Source organism: Hippocampus bargibanti, linkage group LG18 (assembly GCF_051943395.1).
Source record: "Hippocampus bargibanti isolate YZ-2025 linkage group LG18, ASM5194339v1, whole genome shotgun sequence".
In the NCBI taxonomy this organism is placed as follows: domain Eukaryota; kingdom Metazoa; phylum Chordata; class Actinopteri; order Syngnathiformes; family Syngnathidae; genus Hippocampus; species Hippocampus bargibanti.
The window spans coordinates 14,059,962-14,079,357 of record NC_142751.1 but is presented as its reverse complement, the minus strand read 5'-3'; the positions used below and the strand labels follow the sequence as shown (position 1 = coordinate 14,079,357).

General features: G+C 43.0%; 3 protein-coding genes across 5 annotated transcripts in view; 1 reads left to right on the top strand and 2 right to left on the bottom strand.

The window, feature by feature from the left end:
* Positions 1-219: 219 nt before the first annotated feature.
* dmtn (dematin actin binding protein) lies at positions 220-10,273 on the bottom strand. Its single transcript, XM_089021025.1, is given in 17 exon segments — positions 220-1,239; positions 1,330-1,410; positions 1,848-1,913; positions 1,981-1,988; positions 2,085-2,124; positions 2,798-3,037; positions 3,100-3,197; positions 3,886-4,026; positions 4,114-4,158; positions 4,625-4,733; positions 4,798-4,842; positions 4,925-5,068; positions 5,518-5,595; positions 5,680-5,707; positions 6,590-6,661; positions 8,302-8,417; positions 10,137-10,273. Coding segments are annotated over 14 exon segments (1,218 nt in total). The 5' UTR covers positions 5,689-5,707; positions 6,590-6,661; positions 8,302-8,417; positions 10,137-10,273; the 3' UTR covers positions 220-1,125.
* Positions 4,895-12,367, top strand: pbdc1 (polysaccharide biosynthesis domain containing 1). Of its 2 annotated transcripts, none has more exons than XM_089021023.1 (6): positions 4,895-4,960; positions 10,163-10,228; positions 10,292-10,351; positions 10,433-10,573; positions 11,718-11,829; positions 11,955-12,367. In XM_089021023.1, the coding sequence occupies exons 1-6, from the start codon at positions 4,913-4,915 to the stop codon at positions 12,044-12,046; spliced, it is 519 nt and encodes a 172-aa protein (XP_088877149.1). In that variant the 5' UTR covers positions 4,895-4,912; the 3' UTR covers positions 12,047-12,367. The 2 variants fall into 2 exon arrangements, with proteins under 2 accessions (XP_088877149.1, XP_088877150.1); XM_089021024.1 differs by lacking the exon at positions 4,895-4,960 and adding an exon at positions 9,069-9,194.
* The window catches only part of xpo7 (exportin 7), a 20,414-nt gene continuing 12,971 nt past the window's right edge, over positions 11,954-19,396 (bottom strand). For both annotated transcript variants that reach the window (XM_089021007.1, XM_089021008.1), the window contains exons 21-27: positions 19,052-19,134; positions 17,821-18,035; positions 17,604-17,742; positions 16,448-16,605; positions 16,270-16,368; positions 15,214-15,341; positions 11,954-14,139 (exon numbers count right to left, since the gene is read on the bottom strand). In XM_089021007.1, coding sequence (XP_088877133.1) covers positions 14,046-14,139; positions 15,214-15,341; positions 16,270-16,368; positions 16,448-16,605; positions 17,604-17,742; positions 17,821-18,035; positions 19,052-19,134 — 916 coding nt within the window. In that variant the 3' untranslated portion in view covers positions 11,954-14,045. The remainder of the gene's footprint in view (positions 14,140-15,213; positions 15,342-16,269; positions 16,369-16,447; positions 16,606-17,603; positions 17,743-17,820; positions 18,036-19,051; positions 19,135-19,396) is intronic.

The following is a 19,396-nucleotide window of genomic DNA, read 5'->3' as shown; positions in this document are numbered from 1 at the left end:
ATGGGGACCAGAACCACTTGCGATATGTGCACACACCCCAAGCACTGTCAGAAATCAGGGGAACCTCGATAAATTCAGGACAGCATTTTATTTGTTGTTCTCAAATATATTTATATATTTTATCAGCCATTTTTCATCCCCACTAAGAAAAAAAAATAATTAGAACTGTCCATGAAACCATTCTGCACAGCATGTACTGTACAGTGACCTAAAAATTCCTCTTTTGATTCCTTTCTCCCTTTTATTTTGACGAGACAACACATCTGAACAGAACCCACAAAACGCTCTGTGACTTTTAAAAATGACCAGCAAAAGCGCTTTTCGTGGATGAGTTACGTTTACCGAAGTTTTATTGTGGCGCGTGCGTGCACGGTTGACATTGATGAACAGACAAATGCCAGAAAACATCAGCGAAGGAAAACAATTTTTAAAAAAAGCTCACTCCTTCAAAATAAGAGCCAACGAATGCTTTGGGCTGCCTCGAGACACATGTGATGTCACATGCACTGGTAACCATGGCAATGGATCACACAAGTGTGTCGGCGTTTATAATAATAATAATAATAATCAATTTTATTTCTAAGCGCCTTTCAAAAGTCTTAAGGTCACTTTACAGTCACGGGATACATTTTTTTTTTGTGGGTGAGCAGCGGCAGCCACATGCGCCAGCATTCACTCAACCCGGAAGTAACTTAAATAAATAGAAAGCTAGCTAGCTAGCTAGCCAATAGATAGCTAATAGATAGCTATATAGCGAATAGATAGGCAGCTAGCTAGCTATATAGTTCATCGATAGCTAGCTAGATAGCCAGCCAGCCAGCTAGCTAGCAAATAGCTAGCTAGCTAGCTAAATAAATCAAGAACTATTCAGACAGACTAAATGCAATTTTTTTCCCCTTTAGTCATTCATTTAACATCAATTTTAAACGGCAGACGATAGCATGTGTGGATGTTTGTGTACTGCTGTACATGTCCGTGTGTGTAAATCGCAAGCACTTGTTGCGTTTCTATTATTTTGATGGAAGTAAGCAGTGTGTGTGTGTGTGTGCGAGAGAGAGAGATAGAAAGAGAGAGCAACAATGAGAAAACAATATTTTTCTGTCATTCGCCTGATATGACTTCCTCTCAGAAAAGCGACGCCTTCTTCTTCAGTTCGTTTCGTCTCCACAGAGACAGGTGCTCGAACTCCGAGGCGCTCATCCCGAAAACTTCTTGGAACTGCTGAGGGTCCAGATGTCGCTATGACACACATAAAAACACACACAATGCCCAGTTAGTGGATGCCAGACTGCTACCCGGTTGGCGGAAGCTCAACATTTGCCCCCTCACCTCCAGTTTGGTTCGGTCCACCCCGGGTGGGAGTTTGCAGCGCCCCCTGTGGGTCACCACGAGCGCTTCGTAGGGATAAACCTGTAACAGTGTTGCAGACAAGCCTGTTAAACTGTCATCTTCATCAAGGAGATCTGGCCTTGGACAGAATTTAGGACTTGGGAAGCAATTTACGACTTGAAACTCCTTCACAGGAAGAGCTCATTAGCCAGGTTACAAATGTATCATGTTTTATTGCTTACAGCTATTCGTGCTTAGAACACCCAGGTGTGAACTATGTTTTACTAATGTATCACTTTAATTTGCATATACTCTCAATAAATAGCTTGGCAGAGGGCTGCAGAATTTAGGCGTCTGTCATGAATGCCTGTGTCTCCTGCAGGCAGTAAAAAACAATCTTTCTGTGTTCGAGCCTTTGTCCACAGTGTCCGACCGAACATCTCTGACAGTGTTTTTGGTGTGTTTGTGTGTCTTTTTTTCCCCCTATTGCGTGCACACGTGTGTTACGAATAGCCCACCTTCTGCTCCAAGATGCTTGGTAGCGATGTCCCGCGGTCCAGATGATCACGCTGTGGGCCGCCGTTCTGTCCATACACATTCACACACTCACACAAACAAATTGAGCCTGACATCCAATGCACACATGCTTACCTGAGCCGCTGTGGAGACACAAACAGACACACATCAATCAATCAATCAATCAATCAGAGCTTGAGAGATGACACGAAACAGGAAGTTGCGCTCAATCCACCCACCTGGATTGTTGGCGTCGTTGGAAAACTCGGCCGACTGCCTCTGAAAATGTCAACAATCGCCATCTTGTCACATGATATCATACGCATGTCAATCATACACAACAGAGTGAAGGGTTAGCTTATTTATCAGTAACGGATATTGAGGAACATCAAAACAGGAAATAGTGACGTAGTAAGTGTGTAAAATAAACCAGGAAGTGACCACAACAAACAGGAAGTGGTGCCAAGAAGCATAAAATGGTGAAAAGCAGGAAATGGTATGACAAACAGGAAGTGGTATGAAAAACAAGAAGTGGTATGACAAACAAGAAGTGATGACAAACAGGACGTGATGATGACAAACAGGAAGTATTGACGAGAAACAGGAAGTGGTATAAAAACAGGAAGTGATTTGACAAACGAAGTGATTTGACAAACGAGAAGTGATGACAAACAGGAAGTGGTGATGACAAATGGGAAATGGTAATGACAAAAATGAAGTTGTGATAATAAAAAGGAGGTGGTGATGACAAACAGGAAGTGGTGATGACAAACAGGAAGTGGCGACAACAAACAGGAAGTGATGATGATAAAGGTTAAACAGGGGGTGGTATGATAAACAGGAAATGGCGATGACAAACAGGAAGTGATGATTACAAACAGGAAGTGATGATTACAAACAGGAAGTGGTGATGACAAACAGGAAGTATCTAGCATAAAGGGGAATGACTTACTCTGCTCAGGCCGGAGCTGGAACGCGATGGTGACTTTGACGCATTGGCTGAGAGGCCTGCGAACAGGAAACAGGAAGTGAGTCGAGACAGGCGGCGCCATGGAGATGATTGCTAGCTCGCCAACGTAATCTCACTGCCGTGTGCGTGCGTTCTGTCGGGCAGCGAACGCGTCTTCCGCCGAAAGTCGCCACCTTTCTCCTTCTCTTCTCGTAGGATCAGACGGCCCAGGTTGGACTTGATCTAGACAAAGCGGTTCAACGATGATGTCATCGGCCCAATTTGTGATGTCATCACGCGCTAACCTTTTCCAGCTCCTGCTCCTGCAACACCTTGGCCTCGTCAGTCAGGTCCTCAAACTCGTCATCTTCCTCCTCCATTTTCTTTTTCTGCCATTCAATTTCTGTCAGACCGTAACAGGAAGTTAATGTGGACAACTTCCTGTCGGGAGTAGCGATAAACAGGAAGTGCTTACAACAAGTTACCCCAGACCAGTTCTAAATACAGTGATACCTTGGCTTATGAACTTAATTGGTTCCCAGACAGAGTGTGTAAGGTGAAAAGTGTGTATCCCAAAAATTAATTTCCCATAGGAAACCATTCAAATGAGAATAATCCGGTCCCAGGTCCCCATAAAACATAATTTTCTAATGTTCTAAGCCTTAAAACTACACAAAATATACCTCAATTTATGTATAATAAATGTGCTATGGTATTATAATTAAAGAAATAAACCGTACTGTATAAAAAGGTCATTTTATTTACCTTTGCGATGGTCGTTGATGGCTTGATGGAATGAAGTGGCCGTTTTCATCAGCATTAAACACTTGATGAGGAACGTAGCCTTCTTCTTTCACCATCTTGAGGAATGATCCTTGTAGATGCTTTCTGTGCCATAATTTTACCTTGTTCCTCATCAATTGTGTTCTGTTTAGCTGGGTTGACAGCTTTTTGCATCAAGTGTACAGATGGCTTGTGCGGAGTATTTGTGGAGCCTGATTGATGGGATATTTTAACCTTACAGTCAACACTGTATAGCTTACCCGTGATTGGACGTTGCGATTTCCTAAAAGTGAATGGGTTGCACTCACCCATAGCGGCCAGCGACGGGGGGCAAGGCCAGTACTCGGTCTCGATCTTGGACGGCAGCTTAGGATCTGGAGGCTGAGCGGCCGGGAACTTGGCCGACTGGATGACGCCGCCGACGCACCCGACGGTGGACTTGGAACCTTCTGATTGAGAGGAAATGGGGTCAGTGGGGGGGGGGGGCACAGTGAGGGAGGTGGAAACGTGACCACCATGTGTTAAGTTGTACTTACCTTGTTTATAGATGGGAGGCTTTCTGTAGATGTTTGTCCCATTATCTGTAAAATAATATGTGCAGATATTAACTTGCTCAAGTGTGCGTATGTGTTTGTCTGACTAGTGTTGTGAGGACCACTAACATTTTATACCATACGTAGTGAGGACATTCTTGACAAGTGACCTTTTGGCCGGTCCTCACACGTTTTTCCATTCTAAAGGCTTCAAGACGGTCTATATATGCAACTGTTAAAGTTTCACAAAGGTCCTCACAAATTCACCCAAAATGATTTTTTGGTGTGTATTTTTATTTCACGTGGATACACACACTTTTTACTCACTGTGTGTGTGTTTATGTGTGTGTGTGGTTAAGTGACATTTAGTGCTCAAATGTAACCTCTCTAAATTTGTGGTACTCACTCCATATCTGGAGTTATCCGGACCTCACAAAACCATTGAAACAGGAACGTGTGTGTGTGTGTGTGTGTGTGTGTGTGTGTGTGTGTGTGTGTCTTTGTGCATGCATACCTGGTCGGTGGAAGTGTTGCAAACTAGCACTGATTTTGCGTTCGGCATGCAGTTGCAACATGGAACCACCGGGGGAGCCGCTGTCACTTTCGGCTCGCCGCCCTTTGACCTGAAACAGGAAGTCGTAGCCCAAAGTCCGCATGGTGCCATGACGCGGCGATCGGGGCTCTTACCTCAGGAGACATGGTGGGCGAGGTGGCGGGCGGAGAAAGAGAACGCTGATGGACGCAAAGACGTCATACACGCGGCTGTAAGTCAATATGCGGCTATGATGATAGTGTGTTGCTAATGGCGTGTTACCTGTCTGCGCGGAGGGTCCAGCGGCGAGAAGCTGAGGTGAGGCTGGTAGGTCATGAGGTCAGGTCGCTCCACCTGTAGAATGGCTTTATCGCGAGGTATAGCCGCCAGGTCGCGGTATGCTACTACCTCTTCGTCCACGCGTGCCTGCGCCACAATCACGCACAAAAAAAAAAACATGCTAATATCATGCAAATGTACACATGTACCACCAGAGCCTCAGCTAGCATAGTGATGTTTAGCTTCATATTTAGCATCATTTCACTTAGCAATGATCATCACTTTAGTGAAGCATTTAGAATAATATAATAATACATTTCATTTCTAAGCGCCTTTCAAAACTCTCAAGGGCACTTTACAGTCACAGGATAGGTTTTTCTATGGATGAGCAGCGGCAGCCACACGCGCCAGCGTTCACTCAACCCGGAATAACTCAAATTATTAGAAAGCTAGCTAGCTAGCTCATATATAGCTAATAGATAGCCAGCCAGATAGCTAACATCTGGCAAATAGAGAGCAAATAGCTAGCTAGCTAGGTAGCCAGCTCACTAGCCAGTCAGATAGCATTTAGCATCAGTTAGCACGTCGCCGTGTACCATGATGGCGGGAGACGACGGGGCGCTGGGCCCTTGCGAGGACGACGAGTTCACAGAAGCGACAATGTGGGACTCCACCTAACAGGAAGTCACATGACCAGGAAACATACAGTAAGTGGGAGCTAACATTACTAATTGATTAAAGTGGGCGTGGCTACTTACCTTGTTCATGATTGGTGATCAAGAGAGCCTGCAAAAAATGAATAAATAAAATAAAACGTGTCATATGACGCAAATGAAAATACATGCTCGCAGTATACACAAACACAAAATCATGCACATATTGCACCAATTTTACAATAGAATATATATTGATTTATACAGCGTTTTAACAACAGCTGAAGATGTCACAAAGCGCTTAACATGGATAACTATCATATACACTGTATAGTATACAGGAAATAAAGCAGTCACAAAGATAGTAGAAAGCACTTTCCGCTGCTGCTAGCTAGCTCTCTATTTGGTATCTGGCTGGCTATCTATTTAGCTGGTGCGATCTCGATTTGCTATCTAGCTGGTAGCTAGCTCTCTCTTTGCTATCTAGTTGGCTATCTATATAGCTATTAGCTATCTATTTGAGTTATTAGCTAGTCAGCTGGCTTTGTATCTATTTGAGTTATTAGCTAGCTAGCTGGCTTTCTATCTCTTTGAGTTATTAGCTAGCTAGCATAGCTAGCTTTCTATCTATTTGAGTTATGAGCTAGCTAGCTATATTTATCTATTTGAGTTATTAGCGAGCTAACTAGCTAGCTTTCCATCTTTTGAGTTATTAGGTCGCTAGCTAGCTAGCTTTCTATCTATTTGAGTTATTAGCTAGCTTTCTATCTATTTGAGTTACTTTCGGGTTGAGTGAATGCTGGCGTATGTGGCTGCCGCTGCTCACCTACAGAAAAATTTATCCTGTGACTGTAAAGTGAACTTGAGAGTTTTGAAAGGCACTTAGAAATGAAATTTATTATTATTATTATTATTATTATTAAAAAAAACACATCAAATCACACACACACACACACACACAAAAGGAAATCGGACACACACATAAACAAAATGCGATTGTCTCATGACAACATACAAGCACATATACACGGGGCGTGTGGTGTAACCACGGCGATACTTGCAGAGGGCGTCGGCCAGGCTGGCTGAGCTGATAAACAGGGAGGGGAGGGGGGAGGAAAGAGGAGAGAAAGATGAGAAAGAGGAGGCAGACAGGAAGTAGCGGGCCCGGCTGAGCTAGCATCGCCGCATTCGACCACAAGGGCTTACATTAGGGCATCCATTAACACATTCACTGCCATTAAGGAATTTATTTGGGAATTGAAAATATGACGTAGAGCGCCATAAGTGTATTTATTTGTGTTTTGCATGCTTGGGGGCCGATAAAGCGCTGGCCAGACATCTGGCAATGTTTTTTCCCATCCACAAGGGGGCAGAATTTCCCTTTTTTCATTGTTAGCGCTTTGTTACAGCTTCAGCTGTTGCTAAAGCGCTATTTATTAGCTGTCTAACTGGCTAGGTCACTAGCTAGCTATCTATTAGTCATCTATTAGCTAGCTAGCTTCATATTTTTGAGTTATTGCCGGTTGAACGGGGTCACCGTTGCTGGCTACCGAGCTAGCTATCTATTAGTTGTCTAACTAGCTAGCTAGCTGGCTATCTACTAGTCATTTATTAGCAACTAGCTAACATTATCTATTTGAGTTATTCCAGGTTGAACGGGGTCACCGTTGCTGGTTACCTGTAGCTATTTGCTGTCTAACTAGCTATCTAGCTAGCTATCTATTAGTCGTCTATTAGCTAGCCAGTTAACTTGATATATTTGAGTCACAATTGATGAGGAACTAGATAAAATTATCACAGAGAAAGCACCGACAAGGGATCATTCCTCAAGATGATGAAAGAAGCCTACGTTCTTCATCAAGTGTTTAATGCTGATGATATCGGCCACTCCGTTCCATCAAGCCATCAACGACCATCACAAAGGTAAATAAAACGACTTTATTATACAGTACAGTTTATTTCTTTAATTATAATACCATAACACATTTATTATACATAAAATAAGGTGTATTTTGTGTAGTTTTAAGGCTTAGAAAGTAGAAAATTATGTTTTATGGGGACCTGGGAACGGATTATTCTCATTTTAATGGTTTCCTATGGGAAATTAATTTTTGGGATACACACTTTTCACCTTACACACTCTGTAAGGGCACCAATTAAGTTCGTAAGCCAAGGTATCACTGTATCTGCAAATAAGACTCAGTGCCAAAACACATCATGATGCTGGAGGAGCTGCCATCAGGGACGGACGGGCCTACGGGGCGGCTAGACAAGTGGTTAGCACGCTTGCCTGACAGTTTTCAGGTTGTGGCACATATTCTGGCCTCCAGACCTCCTTGTGTGTGGTTAGCATGTTGTCTTTCCACATTGGCAAAAACATGCTAGCATCGTTAATGGAAGACGTTTACATTGTCTGTCCATCAGTGTGCGGATGTCTTCATGGCAGGTGTCCAATCTGTTTTTTTGCCTATCAAGTCATGCAATACACACAACCTCACTGCACATACACGATAAATCATGTTTGGGGTGGTGGGGGGGGGGTTATTCGAAAAAGGATTGGATGAACACAAACAGGACAAATCGCTACATAAGGCAAAACGGAATAAATCGTGCACGCGCGCATCAAGAGCATCGCGGGTGTCACGTGACCTTGAGCATAAACACAATGAAGAAAAAAGAAGAAAAACATCCCATTTGCGCGTACGTGTGCATTAAAAGCAATCTCACCTGAGTCGATTCGGACGGACACACGCGTCTAGGCTCGTGCACGCGCGACAAATGACGCTCGGGTGTCACGTGACCATATCCAGAGGCTCAGGGGGGCAGGGTTTTTGACGTTACGTCTGGGGGAGTCAGGAAAGGTAAATAATAATCATAATAATACAGTTCCTTTATAAGCGCCTTAAACGTCATATTTGGACTCATTTTAATTCCAAATTCTGATTTGATAATCTGTTTCTCACAGTTTAAGCGTTATGACGTCACAGCGTCACCTTTCTGCATTCATCGTTTAAAAAAATGCACCAGCGTTCTCGTCTGAACATTCAGGGTTGATTTAATTTAAGTAATATCAAGACATTTTGAATTAAATCCAGTCGGGATGTCCTAAGAAATTACTAATTACTAATAAATTAATGGATGGGACACGTAAATGCACGGTAAGAAAAATACTTTTTTTAGATACAAATCCAAATAAAATATTCGTGTTGACCAGTCATTCAATAAAGAACGCAAAAGTCCCCTGTGACCAATATGTGACGTTATATTGATTAAAAATACGTATATAAAATATATTTTTATAAATGAGACAATTTGGGCGTGTCAAATCTGTGACGTCTGTAGATCGAAAAGTTAGATTACATTTTTGAAGATGTTTGCTCGTACATAAAAGCGACTGCAGTCACTTCAATGTACACATTTTGCCGATTTATAGTTTCAAACGACAAGTTAAATAAAATTAATAAGAGCGTACAATGTCAAGGAAAACAAAACGTAGAATATCGTTCTCGTACGCCCCCACCCGCTTCTCTTAAAGCCAGTAGCCGCTCGCGCATCACATCGCTCAATAGACGATCTTTCCCCTTGGCAAGATGGCGTCGAGTGATGGCCTCTCGTCTCTGGTAAGACGGCAAAAAATGTCCACAAACCGGCCAAAACGTGTCCATAGTAGTCCACGCTCGTCATAACGTAGTCAGTCAATCATGGCTGGGGGGTTGGCAGCAAACGTGGCTAATGCTAACCGGCAGAAGGGCTCGACACGTGGTGTGCTACGGGCATGTTGTACCCCCACACAACCATAGTTTTTTTTGTTTTTTTTTTCAATGGAGATTTGGGGGGTGGGTGTTTGGCTATCACTTTCCTCACTAGTAATTAGTCAAAACATGCCTCACGTTATTGTGGAATGGTGGGAGTCCAAGTAAACAAACAGACCTAGAGAGTCTAATGTGATAGGCAATCAGCTAGTAAACACGAGTGGTGGGAATTCCGGCTCTTTTCAGGGAGACGGTTCTTTTGGCTCGGCTCACTAAAAAGATCCGGCTCTTTTGGCTCCCAAATGGCTCCTCAGTTTTTTTTGTTGCTTAAATCAACTACTAAAAATTATGTGAAAAACGAAGTACGAAAAATACACGTATTAAATATTTTTATTTATATGTGCACAGAGTTAGTGGATGCTAACGTTCACTTTCCCTGTGATTACTATGGTCTGATGATCAGCTGTCACTAATTTGCTTTTCATATTAATGCTATCATACCAACTAGTTAAAAATATATATATAAATAATAACAGCATAATGTAATAACATTTGGCTCCCAATTCCGGCTCCTTGTTAGCAACCGGCTCTCTTCATTCACTTCAGAGATCCGGCTCGTTTGCGAACGACACATCACTAGTAAACACTGCCACCCACATCACTCACCAATCCAAAAGCCATACGTACATAAAGTCACAGATACATTGTTGAACATGAGAACGGTGACCTCATCTGACCCCTCCCCCACAGATCATACATATGCCAACTTTTATCCAATCAATCAATAACATCATAGTCATTATTTCTTACCTCCGATCAATGATTTGCATCCTCAGGGTCCAGATGGAGCTTCAGCTGCCGCACGAGCTCTTTCGCTCCCCGCCGATGCGTATGGGAACGATGTGAGTACTTCTCAACGGTTTCTTTGCCATGAAGGCTAAGTTGATGTGAGCTTTGCATTTCAGGAGCGCCTGGAAGTCATGTGGGCAATGAAGGCCTACAACCACGCCGAAGTTTACTTCAATGTGAGTGGGGGGAATAAAACTAGCAATGACTTTGAAAAACCTTAAAAATGACTTTTTTTTTTTGTTGTTGTTGTCATCTAGCTTATCTCTTCAGTGGATCCGAAGTTTCTCAAGTTGACCAAGATGGATGATGAGATCTACTCCACCTTCAGGGAAACCTTCAAGGATCTGGATGTCAACGTTCTCCACCCGGATCAACTCAAATCGGCAGAGGCCAAAGAGGTCGGCCATTTGTATTCACTGCAATTCACTAACAAAACCACATTAGGCATGAAATACAAGCAAATATTTCCTTCACTCAACCCGGAAGTAACTCAAATTGATAGAAAGCTAGCTAGCTAGCGAGTTAATAGATAGCTAATAGCTAGATAGCCAGCCAGATAGCTATATAGCTAATAGATAGGTAGCCGACCATTGCTACTGAATTTGAAATCACTTATAATAATAATAAATAATAATAAAAACAACAATAACACATGTCATTGATAAGCGCCTTTCATAACTCTCAAGGTCACGACAGTCGCAGGATAAGTTTTTTTGTGGGTGAGCAGTGGCAGCCACACGCGCCAGCGTTCACTCAACCCAAGCTAGCTAGCTAGCTAAAAAACGTTTCTGTTCCTTAGAGGTTTTTATGGAATATTTTTGCCTAGTTTATGACTAAAATGTTACTCATACAGTGTATAAGGCGAAAAGTGTGTATCCCAAAAAATAATTTCCCATAGGAAACCATTAAAATGAGAATAATCCGTTGCCAGGTCAACATAATTTTCTACTTTCTAATCTATTAGCTAGCTAGCTAGGGATCTATCTATTTGAGTTACTTCCGGATTGAGTGAACGCTGGTGCGTGTGGCTGCCGCTGCTCACCCGCAAGAAAAACTGATCCAGTGACCTTGAGAGTTTTGAAAGGCGCTTAGAAATCAAATGTATGATGATGATTATCTAGCTACCTAGCTTGGAATTAGTAAATAAGGTTTTAAGTTCAGTAAATGTCAACTCTATATAGGGAGGTATCTATTAGCTAACTAGCTAGCTTTCTATCTATTGTCCGGGTTGAGTGAACGCTGACGCGTGTGGCTGCCACTGCTCACCCGCAGAAAAACTTATCCTGAGACTGTAAAGTGACCTTGAGAGTTTTGAAAGGCGCTTATAAATGAATTGTATGATTATGATTCTTATTACCTGTGAGAGAAAAACAGACACACATAAAAACACTAGCTTAGGTGCTTGTTTTGGTCACTTATGGTTCGGTTTAATAATGCCTATGTGCAAGTTTCTTAAATTGATAGCGTAAAAAAAAATATATATATATTCAAATCAGAATCAAAATGGCCTACTTGAAAAGTGGTATTTTGGTTTGTATCCAGAGATGGCGTCCATTCTGTAACCGCTACGAAGGTCTGGTGGAGGACTTCAACTACGGGACTTTACTGCGACTGGACTGCCAGAAGGACTACACTGAAGAGAACACCATTTTTGGTGGGTATAAAATTCAGTCACATCATTTTCTCCAATTCCCTTTTGCATTGATGATCCTTTGGTAATCATGACTAAAAGGATTATGAGTCACCCATGACGTATTTTTTTTTTTTTTGTTATTCCAGCCACTAGGATCCAATTCTTCGCTGTGGAGATCGCCCGAAACCGAGAAGGACTCAATAACACAGTCTTCACATCAAAGACCTCTAAAAGTTAATCTACAACCGCGAACCCTAAAAAAAAAAATGTTTTGTTAATACTGCCAAATGGAAATTAAAGTGTGTCTTTATGAGTTCATGAAAGTAGGTCAATATTGCCGTGGTCCAATAAAAATGGAGCATATTAATCAGTCTGCTTTTAAACATTTGAAATTCAGGCCACTCACATCAGGTTACGAACTGGTCTATGACTGGCGTGATTGCCCCATTCACTCTGGTGTCACCTCATCAGCATGACTAAACAAACCTATGTGGTAACGATCTAAGACGCCTGTTGGAAGCACGATCCAAATTAAAGCTCACACCACCATGGCGATTCAGTGAAGGGTTTTGCTGTTTTATTAAAATAGCTTCTTTTACTCACTTGTCAAAACATCTATTTTCTTTTCGATTTTTGTTAAATGAGTGGTTGCTAGCTTTTAGGTGCATATGTACTGCAGATTGAGGCGCGTTACTCTACTACCAGGTAGAGTGAACGCTGGCGAGAATGGCTGCCACTGCTCACATGCACAAAAAAATTACGTGACTGTAAAGTGTCCTTGAGAGTTTTGAAAGGCGCTTATAAATGAAATGTTGATCAATTATTTTATTGAATATTTGTTTCGTCTTTACTAATTAGTTCCCTGAAAGTGTGTGTAAGGCAAAAAGTTTGTCTGCCAAACATTAATATCCCATCGGAAACCATTAAAAATGAGAATAATAAAATAAAAACTTAATTTTCTACTAAATATTACTCAAATGAGCCCATTTCCAGCTTGTGCGCCATTTTGTGCATTTTCTGTGCGCTACATTGGAGTCCAAGCGGCTCGAATTGATACGGAAGGACTTCTTTAATCGATGTCAAACATTTATGCTTTCCCTCTTGAGAACTATTTGAATCATATTCATAACTGGATGAGTAACAAGAAAGCATCTTTTCCCAATCTGAACTCTCTGAAGCCATTGTTTTGATTCTGGAGCAAGGCAGTGTGTGAGCAATAGTGATGTCACGAACAAAGGGGCGGGACTTTCTGAATCTGCGGAGCTCATTTTGTGGCAGTTTTGGGACACTAAGTCATTTTTATTGGTGTTTTGCTTTTGGCTAAAAATATCATACTGCGTGTTTTGGGTATTTTAGATGCTATAAAACGTTTTTCTGATATCAAGAAACAAACAAAAAAAAAATGGTGTCGGTTGTCCTTTAAAATTTATGAAATTCTGATGGTGCCGAGTCGCATCTTGTAAAAAGGATGAGGTTTATTTGCAGTCACGACACAGCAGCTACTCCACATTCACGTCAGTGACACACACACACAGGGAAATCGATACGCACCTCTGCCTCCCTGCCTCCAGGGGGGGCCAGTGATCCACACAGCACCGTGACACATACACACACACACACATACGTAGGACCACAACTGTGTCCCAGGAATCCAGAAAGTAAACAAAACATTGGAAGAAGCACTCTCAAGTAGCGACGCGTCCGCCCGCCGTTGGGAAAGGACCCCAGCCCGGCCCGGCCCGGCGGGATGGATACCCAACTAGCTAACCCGCCCGTCCGCCCGTCCGTCCGTCCTTTGCGTAATTTTCTGTGTTTTCCGAATTAGTTTGAAGGAGTGCAAAATGGACGCGCAAAACGTGCCTTTGAAGATTATTTACAGGATGTAACACTTGATTTTTTTTTTTTTTTACCTTCCAGTGCTTCAAATGGCGCTCGAAGCGACGACGGCGTAAAAAGCGCAATCATTCCATCAATATCATATAAACATCACTGAAAATGTTAGCAAACAAAATGTACACGCGACTTTTTTTTTTTTTCGTCTTCTATACAAGGCAGGCGGAGCGTGTTGGACTTATTTGGCCCCTCCCCCTTATCCACTCCGCCGCAACCACCCTGTGATTGGCGTTAAAATAGATCTGTATATATTTATATATGCTCGTATGAACAAGGAGGAAGGGGGGAGGGGGTAGCGTGATGCCTGGTGAGACGGGCGGTGGTCTGTCGACGGCTGTGGAATGTCAGCTCATCATGTCGTTGCTGTTGACGCCGCACGTGGAGTTCTTCATGCTGTCGTTGACTTCCCGCCGGAACACCGACAAGTTCTGCGTGAACCTGCGGCATCACAAACATGTTAGCCTAAGATGCTAATGAACTTGGCTAATGTGTTTTTTTTTATAATAATAATAATAATACATGTCATTTCTAAGCACCTTTCAAGACTCTCAAGATCACTTTACAGTCACAGGATACGTTTTTTTTTTCTGTGGGTGAGCAGCGGCAGCCATACGCGCCAGCATTCACTCAACCCAGAATAACTCAAATAGATAGAAAGCTAGCTACCTAATAGATAGCCAGCCAGAAAAGCTAATAGTCAGCGAGATAGCCCGCTAGATACCCAGCTAGAAAAGCTAATGGCCAGCTAGATAGCTAGATAGATAGCTAGCTAGATAGCCAGCCAGATACCCAGCTAGAAAAGCTAATAGCTAATAGATAGCCAGCTGGATAGCTAGCTAGATAGCCCACCAGATAGCCAGCTAGAAAAGCCAATAGCTAATAGATAGCCAGCTAGATAGCTAGCGAGATAGCCCGCCAGATACCCAGCTAGAAAAGCTAATAGATAGCCAAAAGATAGCCAGCTCGATACCCAGCTAGAAAAGCTAATAGCTAATAGATAGCCAGCTAGATAGCTAGCTAGATAGCCCGCCAGATAGCCTGCCATATACCCAGCTAGAAAAGCTAATAGCTAGATAGCTAAAAGATAGCCAGCTATAGGAGGGCTCGTCAACAGGAAATGGATGGCAAGGAGGTTGTCGGAAAGCAAAAACGAAGACAGCCGCAGCCAAGTAAAGATTGTGGAGCTGTTATGCTGAGACAGGCTAGCTATTGGCTATCCATTCACTAGCTATTAGCTATCTATTCGCTAGCTAGCTAGCTTGCTATCTATTTGAGTTACTTCCAGGTTGAGTGAACGCTGGCGGGTGTGGCTGCCGCTGCTCACCCACAGAAAAAAAACTTATCCTGTGACTGTAAAGTGACCTTGAGAGTTTTGAAAGGCGCTTATAAATGAATTATTATTATTATTATTACTATGAAGCAAGAAAATGAAATCTGCAGGGATCAATTGTAGAAAGTTAGCTAGCATTGGCTTACGGGACCTGAGAAGTAATTACGGGAGGGTCTCCTTACCTGTCTCTGTTCTTGGTGAGCAAGTTACGTTCGATTCCTTCCATGAGGTTCTCAAAGCAGAGATGCATGGCCTGCTGCTTCTCCGGAGGTTGGCTATTCACGATGCTGTTGCGCACGTCAGCAAAGTACTGGAGATTGCAAGACATACAAGCGTCAAGGGGGATGCTCTTGAGGTACGGTGATACCTCGGTTTACGAACTTCTTGGCTTACAAACTTTTCGGTTTACGAACGTGAAATTTATGAACATTTTACCTTGGCATACGGACTATTTTTGTGTCGTTGGTGAACGAGCCCATTCTCCTAACAAGAAAATGGTATCCGACTGTTTTTGTCCTCTATTCCCCGCCCCAAGTCTTCGGTTAAAGCCACGTGATTGGTCAAGAACGTAGCAGTGAGGGGAGGTGTTTTAACCATTAAAGAGACAGGCAGAAGAGAGAGAGAGAGAGAGTGACAAAATGGATAGAAAACAGTGAAATTTGGACTCGTTTCAACTTTGATAGTTCAAAGGCAGAGGTTAGACTGCAAGGTTAAAATATCCCATCAATCAGGCTTCACAAATAACCCGCACAAGCCATCTGTACATTTGATGCAAAAAGCTATCAACCCAGATAAACAGAACACAATTGATGAGGAACAAGGTAAAATTATCGCAGAGAAAGCACCTAGAAGGGATCATTTCTCAAGATGGTGGAAGAAGAAGGCTACGTTCCTCATCAAGTGTTTAATGCTGATGAAACCGGTCACTCCATTCCATCAAGCCATAAACGACCATCACAAAGGTAAATAAAACGACTTTATTATACAGTAGTTTATTTCCTTAATTATAATACAATGGCACATTTATTATACACAAAATGAGGTATATTTTGTGTAGTTTTAAGGCTTAGAAAATTAGAAAATTCTGTTTTACGGGGACCTGGGAACGGATTATTCTCATTTTAATGGTTTCCTATGGGAAATTATTTTTTGGGATACACACTTTTTGCCTTACCCACTGTCTGGGAACCAATTAAGTTCGTAAGCCAAGGAATCACTGTATACGCGCAACGCGCTACCTTCTCGTTGAGGAGGATGAGCCCCAGTAGCGGTCGGGACATGGACCACTGGTTGCGGCAGTCCTCGAAGATGATGATGTTCAGCACAGTGGAGAGCATCTGCATCAGCCGCCACAAAGTCACATTATCAACAGGCGGATGGCGAATCTTTTGTGACGTGCGCGGCGATCGGCGTTACCTGCTGGATCATCTCGGGGTGCTGCTGCATAATGTGCAGGAAGCGCTCGTCAGTGGCCATGGGCGTGGCTCGCTTCTTGGTGGAGCGCGACAGTTGCTTGAAAAGATACGTGACCATGTGGTCCAGGCTGGAACAGCAGCCCGTGCACACCATCGTTTCTGGGGGGGGGGGGGGGACACAGATAAAAACGTCAGCTCGCTCAATTGATTTTTTTTCCAAGACATAGTGTGTAAGGCGAAAAGTGTGTATCCCAAAAATTAATTTCCCATAGGAAATCATTAAAATAAGAATAATCCGTTCCCAGGTCCGCAAAAAACATAATTTTCTAATTTTCTAAGCCTTAAAACTACACAAAATTTACCTTATTTTATGTATAATAAATGTGTGATGGTATTATAATTAAAGAAATAAACTGTACTGTATAATAAAGTCATTTTATTTACATTTATGATGGTCGTTGATGGCTTGATGGAATGGATTGGCCTGTTTCCTCAGCATTAAAAACTTGATGAGGAACGTAGCCTTCTTCTTCCACCATCTTGAGAAATGATCCCTTGTAGGTGCTTTCGCTGCGATGATTTTACCTCATCAATTGTGTTCTGTTTAGCTGGGTTGATAGCCGTTTGCATCAAGTCTCCAGATGGCTTGCGCGGGTTATTTGTGGAGCCTGATTTATGGGATTTTCTGGAGCCTGATTGATGGGATTTTAACCTTGCAGCCTACACTCTGCCTCTAAACTATCAAAGTTGAAATGAGTCCAAATTTCACCGTTTTCTATTTTTCTCAGTCTCTCTCTGTTATCTGCCTGTCTCTTTAATGTTTAGACCACTCCCCTCACTGCTGCGTTCTTGACCAATCACGTGGCTTTAACCGACGACAGGGGGTCGGGGATTAGAGGACAAAACCAAGTCGGCTGCCATTTTCTTGTTCGGAGAACGGGCTCGTTCGTGAACGACACATGACTCATTGTGGCAGCTCTGTGTGTCTCCCGAAAAATAGTTCGTACGCCAAGGTTAAATTTTCATAAATTTAACGTTCGCAAACCAAAAAGTTCATAACCAAAGGGGTTCGTATACCGAGGTATCCCTGTATTTGTATTTTTTTGCCATGCCGTGGAAGAAGGAGCTACCACGAGATGTCAAATTACGCTACATACCGAGTGCGGTGAGCCCTTCCGAAATCGACGAGAGGATGTACATGACCATGTGAGGCTCCAAGCTGGCGATAAAGTTCATGTGGTCCTGGGTGAGGACCTCCAGCAGGGAGTAGAAGGACTGGCTGAGCTTGGGGTAGTCCTACAGGGGTCACAGCGTTACTGAAATAACGACCAAAAAAGCCGGCGCGAGGTCGCACGTGAACACGCAAACACGTACCAGCAAGTCGCTGTGAGGGATGGACAGCAGCAGTTTGATGAAGGTCTGCAGGGCGTTATCCAAGGCGTCGTCGCCGTACAGGCGGAAGACGCCGAAGTTGACGTAGTTGCCGCTCAGCACCGCCTTCAGCATGGCGAAGCAAACGCTCACGCCTTTCAGCTTCACGCCGTACGCGCGATCTTTCGGGACGTCGCCCAGGGTCAGGATGCGGTTGCCTGGGCAACAAAGCAGGACGTGACGAAAGCAGAATTACAGACAATAAAAAAATAATAAATATTTTCTTTAAAAATCCACTCGAAATTATTTTATATTTACTCTCAATACAATAAAATACTGTATTTTCTCAACTTACGACCACGACCCCATTTTTATTTTTTTTTACTCTACGCGTGGCGACAATTTTGGCCAGCCAGCCAGCATCTCACTCTCGCACAGCAATCGACCGCGTGATGAAACGAGAGGGGGGGAATGTGAGAGTCATTTAGCCTCTCAGTCTCTATTCAAAATTTTGAAGCGATTTCAACTTACGACCAGCTCAACTTACGACCGTTTCATCGAATGGAACTCGGTCCTAAGGCGCATGTTACCTGTACAGGTAACATCCAACGTACGACCAGTTCAACTTACGACCACCCGTACTTACAACCACAACCTCCAGAGCCTATTTTTTATTTTAATTGTACACCTGGCACTGAAACGCCCATGACAATTTTGGCCAGCCAGCATCTCACTCTCGCACAGCAATCGACCGCGTGATGGCACCAGAAAAGGGGGGGGGGGGGGGGTTTGCAAGTCATTTCGCCTCCGAGTCTCTATTCAAAATTTTGAATGGATTTCAACTTCCGACCATTTGGTCAGAACGGAACTCCGTCGTAAGTCGGATGTTACCTGTATATGGAAAATGTTTTAAAATATTCCATTCAATTTAGGTGCCCCTAATAATGCAGTGGATGGAAACCGTTTTAAAATGTCATTCATTTTGCAGTGCCCCTTATAATGCGGTGCGCCTTATGTATGGAAAAGGTCTTAAAATGTCATTCGTTGAAGGTGCGCCTTGTATTCTAAAATATACGGTAATTTCCACTCCTGACATTATTTTCAGGACTCCCGGCTACACTCCGAGCCAAGTTACATACACGGACAAACATGACATATATGTGATGTCATCAAGCGTGTGACTCGCATACATGACACAGACATCCTGTACGTTGCCAACACGCGTGTCGCTCACCGTAGGTTGTGATCATTTTGCTGGTCTCTCGGAAGAGCAGGATGCCGTTTGGCGAGGAGACGTCAAACTGGAGCCTCTGCGACCTGCGATGCAAAGTCACCACAAGGTCAGACACACATCGACACAGGTATTATGGCTATTCTGTGTCTGAGAGTTACGATTATCCGTTGTCTCTGTAAAGGCGCCATCTTGAAGTCAAAACAACAACAAAATAACTAACTAAATAATGTGACACAACACCAAAAACAGAGTCATTCTACTTTAAGCACTTTCTGCACCCTCTTTGTTGTATGAAGCAGTTCTAGATGAAAGAGAAGAGGATCTAAGCATCCGACGTAAATCGGC